A 9,461-nucleotide genomic window follows, 5' to 3' on the forward strand; every position below is an offset into this window, starting at 1 on the left:
GCTGAATGCTGCTGCCGCTGTCGTCGCCACCACCACCACCACCTCTGCCGCCCGGGGCGAGGGGAAGGGGGAGTGGGGGAAGAATGGAGTGTACGAGCGAGAACGGAGCACAGCACGCGGGTGTCGAATCGCGAAGAGAAGCAGAGACGGGGTGGGCCCCCCCCGGCTACAGCTGTTGACCGAGGAGAAACGCACCCCCGTCGCACCCTCAATAGGCCCGATGCACGGCCACCTCGACAACGCTATTCTCTCCTCTCTCAGCTTCTGATGTCCGTCTATCCCTCTCCACCTGTCTATTGTGTTAATCCGTCTACCTGCGCCAGTATATACATATATATAATATACGCGCGCACCGCACTTCTCTTTGTTCGCGCCGCGCGCCTCCCGCTCCTCCCCCCTCCGGGGACGATGAACGTCGACGGCGACGCTGACGTGGGGAACTGAAGTCCGAGGCGGCCCCGGGACGCACGGATTTTCGGGCGAGGAGACTGCAGCGGAATTGATGTGTATTTACGCGCTTTGTGCGCCGTTCTGCGACGACCCGACGATGACGCGCGCGCGATGGAGGCCGACTGACGTATACTCGCTCTAGTATTATTTCGTTCGTATACATATACATATGTGTGTGTGTGGGTGTGTGTATATATACGTCGCGCTCTCTCCAGCGCCTAGCCCATCCGCGCTCCCACCATCTCTCTCCTCTCTCTCGCGCGCACTTTTTTCTCTCCTTCTCTCTCCCCTTCCCGCTCGCCGCGCGCGCGCGTATGTACACAACACGTGACAGCCGCACGCGAGTCGCGCTTATCACGACACGTTGCGCATCGCGTGATTTTTCTGCGGGGAGGAGGGACCTCGAATTAAGGAGTCGGAAAATTTTCGGAAAAAAACATTAACTAACTTTGCGTATACGCATGGAGTTGTTAATGTCTCGGCACGTGAGCCTGTATATACGCATATTCGCAGTTGGCGTGTGCATCTTATCCCGTTAAGCGTTACGCTTCGATAAGCGCCTAAATTCACACGCGGTGAAGGTAGATAACAGCCTCGATTGTACGCCCGCGCGTGTCGCGCTTATTTTCCTCCGGCTGCACCTTATTCGTGGTGCCCGTTCGCGACGAAAACAAATCTCTCTTTCTCTTTCTGTCTCTCTCCCTCTCTCGTGCGCAAGAGGAATATTTAATAAAATCTAACGCGCGTCGAGTTCCTCGGCTCTCCTTATTGCCCCCCTCCTCCCGCGACTGCGAACATACCGGCGTAATACTCATATTCTTTAGTCAGTTTTTTCTCGGTACTGTTTACCTGGCTATTTTATCGCTGTTATTAATTCCCGTGTTACGCGCTACATTTTTTCAACCCACCTGACGTCGCCCCGTTACAAAGTATGGGCAAACTAGTCGGGTGGGAAAAAAAACCGGGGTATTTAAACGGGAGATAGGGAGGGGGATTTTAAGATAAACGGTAAACCAGTTTACCGTCCCTTTCGCGTTCGGTCGAGTTTTAAAGGAAATTCCGAGCCGGGTGACAGGTTTTCCGGTACCTTTTTCCTGAATGGGCGCGTCGGTCAATTGATTTTTTTGTGAAACGCCCGTATATGCCAATTAAGCCCGCACGTGTACAGCTGAAGCTCGAAACCGCCGCGTATGTGATAAAACGTGTATTGAAACGAAAGCGAGATCGCGAGTGCCTCGCCGCTAAAATCGCGCGTATCGCACGCGCGATTGGTCGATTCCTCTCTCCGTGCGCTTTAAACTTTAAAAGGACACAGTGCGGCAGGTCAGCTTCCCTTCGATTCCTTATAAAGACTTGTTCCCCCTCCCCCCTTTCCGCCTCCCTTCTGACGCAATCATGAATCTCTTCTTTTACATTATCTTATGTTCTTCATTCGATTTTGTAACGCTTATTTCAGCAGCGAAGAGAAAATTCGCAAATGGAAGAGAAGACAATTTTCTTTACAATCTTTTAAAATGACTACCACGAATCGTTTTTATATGTTCATACATTACCTCTTACGTGGATCATTTTCTCTTCCATCTCTCCATTCTTCCCAACTCAGACTTATACACGTATGTCTGCAGACCGCCGTATACGTAAAAAAATTCTAGTCGTAAAAGGCCATTAGTATATCGGCCAGTCACAGTCGAGTGTCTGAAATATAAGTTTTGATTGCAATCGATTTGCTTTTACGGTTTTATTTTGCTTACGACTAAAACTATTTCCTTATACAGTGGCATTGAAAGACGTCATAATTGTTTTCTGCGAACCATATCGAGGAGCTTCGCGATGAGACTTTTAATGCGCAAAGTTATTCCATTTGTTATCATGTGACAAATATTGATAGAAAAAAAAATAAAATCATTTCTCGTAATACTTTATCCCAGCATCTTTATCCGTTGATTTCAAAATTTATTCAATTTGAATTATTATCTTATTAATTATTGGAAAAATGATGGATGAGGGGGAGATTATCTTCTTTGCAATTGAGAAATAAACGTCGATTCGCGATAACAATAATCTTCTCTATTCTCCTACAATTGAGATAAATGCGTTTATAAGATGTAGGTCCAACAAATCGATGTTTTTCTTTCCAAGTCGTTGATGCGAGAGAAATTGAAGGCTATGAGAATTTGCACAACTAACAAACAAGCCTTTTCCTGCAATCTCTTACGCATTTTAAAAGGTTTCCCGCTGCATAATTTTTCGACAATTAACTCATCATTCTGCTCGATGTAAAGGTAATTAATCTTCCGTACAGCTATGAGGAAAAGCGGCGCGACATACTCGTTTCGTTTAACTTAACATTTAACGCCGGATCAAACCGGCCGCATGGCCGCGTGTCTAACCGTTAATTTTTACACAATCTCCCGCACCGGCGCGCGCTTATTACGAAATCCCCGTTAACTTTAATTGTACAAAAAAAGAGATAAACTGTATACTTTCGCTCGTTATGCCGAAACACCTCACCGTCCGCGCGGCTTATCGTACGCATTAACGCGATGAAGAACGTAGTACAGCTGTCGTACAGTAAACACGAGATGAATCATCGAGGAATATATACGTATCTCTCTCTTTCAGATAAACAATTTTGATGAGATAATGAGGGAAAAATGTGACGCAGTTTAGATATTTATATTATTTCCGTTGTACCTCTTTCATTGCGTATATCTCGATCGATCCTTGACAAATTAAAACAATCTCTCGATCTCCGAAGCTTTCCGGAATTCGATTGGAATCTGTCTTTTTAAAATATTTCCGATATCCGTTCGGTAAATTAGGATAAGCAGGTACAAGAAAAACTTTAGACAAAGTATAATCAAGTTTAATTAGATATTAACTGTGACCATTTCTATTAATGTAGATTAATTTTATAAGTTCTAAGTATTTTTCATTTTTTTTCCACTTCTAAGAATTAGAAGTGGAAAATATAAAGAGTAAATAATAAGCCGAGAGTAAAGAGTTAATCTGCATTGATAGAAATGGACATTAATGAAGGATGGATGAATGTGAATGAGAAATCTTTCTTCTCTCTAAAAGTGAATCAGTGGAATCATCACCGATTTTCAACGTATATCACTTTCCAATGGCATACTTTGAACTGCGATAAGCAGCGACTATTTCAATGCTGCTTCAGTGATAATATATTGAAATTAATTCAAACAGTGAATATTACTGAAAGTGACAGTGAATTTTGTTTCTCAATACTGTTTGACAGTGAAAATCACTGTCTTTCAGTGATATTCACTATTTGAATCAGTATATTATCACTGAAACAACATTGAAATAGTCACTGCTCATCACAATTCAAAGTATATCAGTGGAAAATGATGTGCACTGAAAATCAGTGATGATTTCACCGATTCACTTTTAGAGAGTTGGCATCAAAGCTAAAATAAATAAATCATTAATATTCCGTTGAACACATAAAATTTGTCTCGTTTTTTTAATATTTATATATTAATATATGCTATCTCTTAGCACAAAAGGAAAAACGGAAAGGAGCTTTCCCTTCAACCCAATATTTTCGGTATATCTCATTGACACACTTCTCCTCGATCTTCAAAACTTTCCCGGGAGATTCATAACAGATACGATACGATTTGAGATATCTAGCGCGCGATTGGACTCGTCCTTTTAATATTCCCGATATCTTAATTAACGTATCTCATTGACAATCACCTTCTTCAGTTCTTTGGAAGCCTTCCACGAATTCGTGATCGATTCGAAACGGCGCAATTCGAGATAGTGACGTGATTAAATATAGTCTCGACACGTCGGAACAGGTGTGGTTCCCTCGGGAAGAAAACGCTAACGACCCCGGAAACGATAATTTCCGAGGCAGGGGCGGAGACTTTTAACTTTTCTAGGTGCGGAGTATCTTATCCAATTAAGCAAGGGAAGGATGGTTTCATTATCACAAATATTTTATCACTTTTGTTGTATGTGCGAAATATATTGTTTACACACACACACACACATATGTTATCATCAAAACTCATAATTGTTAAAACCTGATTTCACTAGTTAAAACTAGTTTTAAATTTAGTTGAAACTAATTGAGGTCTATAATTGTACTGTCCACATAGATTTCCGACTTTACGTCTAATCAATCATTCTAGTTTTAACTATAGTGAATTCGGGTTTTAACAGATTATGGCTTTTGACGATAACATATATATATGTACATATATGGGCACTCTAGTTAAATACTGTTTTTTGGCAAATCACTCGAAATTTCTTAAAATTTGTCAGAAATTAAAGTATATATCTTTTTTTTTAAATACCCCAAATTCTGGGAATGGAATTATTCCACATCCACGAAAGCGCTCTGGGTGTGGAAAGCTCCGCACCCTTCCTAAGGAAGTCTCCGTTCCTGTTCCCGGGGGGGAGGGGGGGGGGAAGAAATCGGCCACGTGTTCCGTATTACACACGTCCGTGCGTGGAAATCGAGACGTCGCGAGGAGGCTCGCGGCTGATAGCCGCGATCGATATGAAAGAAAAGGGAGCGAGAGCGCGCGTACGAGAAGAGATAAATGCATGTGTTTTCTTTCTCTTTTTCTCTCTCTCAGCTCCTTTCTTTTCTCCTCACGCATTTTTCACGCTCGCTCATTGCGATACACGCACGAACACGCGCGCGGCCGCCGCACAAGTACATCGGATATGTCGGTCAATATTCTTATTAATCTTCTTGACGTAAATCGATTTTTCGCGCTTCAGTCTAGCCCGTGCCCCGCTGCCATTCTGACCCACAATTGACCCGTCGGACACCCCTGCCGGGTTCCCAGGGCTTTCCTCGGGCACGCACACTCCCCTCCTCCCCCTCCTCCGGCAAATGAGGAAATAACGGCGCTTACTAACACATCGTATCTTTATTAGTCCTCGCACAGGGTTTTACATATGATCTATCGAGTCTGCGAACTATCGCACGCGTGGAGTAACATCGACTATAATTAATTCTCGTTGGAGTTATATAATATACATATATAATATATATATAAAAAGAAAAAAAAAACGCGCGATTAAAACGCCCGCGAGGACGCGGTTAGCGGTTTACCGTAAAATTAGCCGTTAAAAAGAATTGGTAAAAAAAAAAAAAAAGTAAAACGGGTTTAGACAAACAACACGAATAAATGTATGTGTATAACGATCGCGCGGTGAGCTCGATTTCGCTCGTCTACCGCGTCTATTATTAGTCTCTTTTTCTTCGTGGCACAATGGAGAGAAAGAGAGAGAAGGCCACTTCTGCGCCCCCCAGTCCTTCCGGATCGATCTGGTTCCTCCGTGAGATTCACGAATGAGAGAGGAAAGAGAAGAAGACTGAAATAAATAATTCAGCTGTCACGCACGCAACTGTTTGTCTTTCGGAATTATTTATACACTTTACGGTTATCTTCCGGAATCTCCTCGGTGTATACTCCTCCTACGTTAGAAATATCGTAACCGATTACGACTGACTACGTGACGTATGACGGCAGCTCCTTAATTATATACCAATGTACTTCAGGGGTGGGAAAGCGGAGATTTCCAGTTCGAGACAAATGCTTAACATTCAATCGTTCAGACTTTGAAAGTGAAAGTGAAAAGTTGAAAGGAAATTCCCATTTTCCACCGCAATCGTTTCTCTTTTGGAAATAACGAGAATTAGACGAGAGTTGAAACGGACTTTTCGACACTTTCGAAAAAATAGACGGAGTTACTAGAGAAATATAAGTCTATTTCTTCATAGATTTACAGATGACTCTTTGTATTTAAAGTGAAATAGATGTACATTTGAAATTTGCGATGAAAGCCAAAAAGAAAGTTCTAGTGCAGTAAAAAAAACCTAATAATTCGAAGAAACGGAAACTAAATCGAATTCATTTTCCGCGCCCCTCAGGTAATCATAATTCGAGAAAGACAAATCAGACTGTACTCGTGTGCTTTGCATCATTTTAACGTCAGAAACTTAGCTCTTATAAAATTCGACATCGCAATTAACTTCAGTTTGATATTTTCGGAACTTTTCTAGAACGTGAAATTTGAATTCAGATTCAAGTTTCAATTGAATTTATCATATTGCTGCTAGTCAAGCAATTATATTCTGGTAACTTCGTCAATTTTTTCGAGGGAAAACTTCAACTCTCGCTTCTTATTCGAAACTTACAGCGAAGGTAGGGCACTCAGAAAATTTTTTTTTAATTTATTACGATTCGGAAAATCAAGTTTTCCATAAAGTCTAAAATTTTTTTCTTCTAAATTCACCCCGTGAAGAATTGACATTTAATTAAGGAGCATCCTACATATGTATATGATATACATATATCTTTATATATATTTTTACGAAATAATGACGCGAGTCATAATCGTGGAGTTCATCATTGCCGAGCTAACGTTATAACACGGAGTAAACTTACTTCTACTCGAGTCGGGCAGTACTTTATACATTTATACAATTTCCTATAAACACTTTCGAGTTTCCTTAGTTGCGCAAAAATACACTCTAAACGATTAAAACGATTACATTACGAGATGAAAAATTCGCAGAGGTAAATGCAAATTCGTCGAATTTTCGCCGCGTGAAGTGTATCTTACAGATTGCACTGGTAAATAGTGTAAAAAGTCTTCGATAGTTATTCGTTTCTGATCGAAAAAAAAAAGAGAATGCCTCTTTTTCCATGACGGTTATAATGTAATATGAGACAATTTAATATGTGCGATATACTTCAGAATAAATCCAACACTAAGGCTAATAGTGTAACAGTAAAAAGTACAATAAAAAATAAAAAATATTAAAAAATATTAAAAATATTAAATAGTGCGCCCGCAGCGCGCGTCCGTAATGCTAATAAAAAATAAAAATGCTTCATGCACGGCCTATTTCGCTTCGTCTCGATATTACAATTCTGCGTTACAATAATTCTCGAATTATTACACATAAATTAACTCTCGAAATGCTTACGAGTGAGCTCAAGTTTCATATCTGGCGTGTAATTTTGCTGACTAAGAGCGACGTTCGTAACACTTCATGAGTCACTCCAGTTCGTTCTACTGAAAAAAAAAAACATTACGCACTCGAAATTCTAGTAGCTCGTAGTTTTCTAATATTTGCCGAGCGCTTTTCTTTATCTTGAAAGTGATAACGGAAATTTATTCTGACGCTGATTTATTATAACGCGTATAGAAAATAGCTGACACGACAAAGCGAAATAGACTCGGTATAGATGTATGGACTTTTCTCTCTTTTGTCGTTCCTCCAGGTTCCAAATTCATCTCTGAAGTATATCTCACGCATCAAGTAATATCCGGTATGTCGTTACGTATATTATAAGAATTGTAAAAAAAAAAAAAACAGGAGTTAATGCAAGCGCACTATAATAGTGACACGTTAAAGGCACTTGATTCTCAGAATTAGCCTAACTAGTGTGATTTTTAACTCTTCGTGGTCACGCCTTTTGAAAATTTCGTGATGGTCACACCGGAGATAAAATCAGCATTTAATCGATTGTCATAGTCAGTTTTGATTCTTTGGAATCAAAAAAATTACTAAACATACTAAACATATTCGTTGTAGAATATAAAAATATATATAGTGGCTCTTTGTAAAGATTTTAATTTAAACGTATAAAAAAAAAAAATCGTGAAAAATAAAAAAAGAGCTTTTTCGCTCAAAAAACATAACTTTTTAATTTTTTTAAAATGTATGCTATACTTTACAGGCACGACACTTTCAGAAAAAAAATCGTGTCTTAATCACACTGATTACTCGGAATGAGTAATGGAATCGTCTAAAAACGAACGCTGCTACACGCACACTAACACGCTGAGAATAATACTTTGTGTCTAGGTGCAAAGACGGTTAAACGTTACGTCACCTATCTTGAACTCCAGGTAGGTGATAAGTCAAGTCTTACTTTGAAATAAGAAATTTGAGATATAAATCCTCAAATCTTTTTTGGGGGTCCGTCCAGTGGACCTCGTATGACCACGAAGGGTTAAAACATGATCGCGATAAAATGTAACATTACGACTTCGTAAACAAATAGCGCGTTTCACGCGCGCGCTCGCGCGCACGAAATGCAGTCTATGTTATATATGGCAGTATTAAGTCATTCTTTACAAATATATATCAACAAAAAAATAGAGTATACCGTATATATATAATCTATATTTAAATATTAGTTCCTTTAAATAATATACGCTAAAATGTTAGCTTTAGATCTTGTTATGCCCATTGAGGGCGTTTCTCGTGTAGTTCAATCTCTTGCTGAGTTAGAGACTGAGTTAGAGACGAGACGCTAAATCGCGCGCGGCCGGCACTCGCAATCGCTTGCGAATTACTTGAAATCGCATCACGTCGCGGCGATTCTTTCCTGAAAAATCTCTCACGTTATCTTCCTCTCCGTTTTCGAGACACGTTATTTTCCGGCGTAGGTCGGATTCTTGAAGGTGGAAGTCGCTTGCTTGTAGATCGGATTCTCTCCCTATATAAAGCGGGCAAAAGGAAAACGTTACTAAAATAATTAACAGTAAATCTCACAAAAAATTATACTTGAAATTTTAACGATCTCTTAATTTTACGTTATCTTTTTATTAAATATTATATTCGAAATTCGAAATATTTATTAAATTATATTTCGAAAAATCGCGAACTTGTTCTGCACTCGAGATTTCCTTCTAAGACTTCCGAATAAAAATTGATTTGAGAGTGAAATTTAATTCTTAAAATCTCGACCTGATCACGGTTTACAACACGGGAAATACGAGACATACCGTGTCCCACTTCGCCATCATCCTCTCCTTCTCGAATCGGGCGAATTCTCGTCTATCGTGTATAGTCGTCAGCAGCTTCCACAGCAGCAGCAAGGCGAGACCGATCAGCACCACCGCCGCGATCACGCCCAGCACGATGCCGAGCATGTAGACCTGCGGCGGGCACTCGCGCTCGTTTGAGCGCGCACCTGCAGGCAATTGGTCTCGTTGTAGTAGTA

The 9,461-nt window shown here is 40.4% G+C and overlaps 1 protein-coding gene and 1 long non-coding RNA gene across 2 annotated transcripts in view; one reads left to right on the forward strand and one right to left on the reverse strand.

Annotated features, from left to right (window-relative positions):
* The first annotated feature begins 5,260 nt into the window (after window positions 1–5,260).
* LOC105454397 lies at window positions 5,261–8,613 on the forward strand. Its single transcript, XR_974992.1, has 2 exons — window positions 5,261–7,778; window positions 8,190–8,613. It is a non-coding gene; the product is annotated as an uncharacterized LOC105454397 (long non-coding RNA).
* A 143-nt stretch (window positions 8,614–8,756) lies between these two features.
* Window positions 8,757–9,461, reverse strand: part of LOC105454528 (integrin beta-PS-like) — a 7,489-nt gene continuing 6,784 nt past the window's right edge. Inside the window, 3 exon segments of the mRNA XM_011697201.1 lie at window positions 8,757–8,954; window positions 9,244–9,419; window positions 9,422–9,449. Coding sequence (XP_011695503.1) covers window positions 8,889–8,954; window positions 9,244–9,419; window positions 9,422–9,449 — 270 coding nt within the window. The 3' untranslated portion in view covers window positions 8,757–8,888.

This window comes from Wasmannia auropunctata, unplaced genomic scaffold, assembly GCF_000956235.1.
Source record: "Wasmannia auropunctata unplaced genomic scaffold, wasmannia.A_1.0 LD335985.1, whole genome shotgun sequence".
In the NCBI taxonomy this organism is placed as follows: Eukaryota; Metazoa; Arthropoda; class Insecta; order Hymenoptera; family Formicidae; genus Wasmannia; species Wasmannia auropunctata.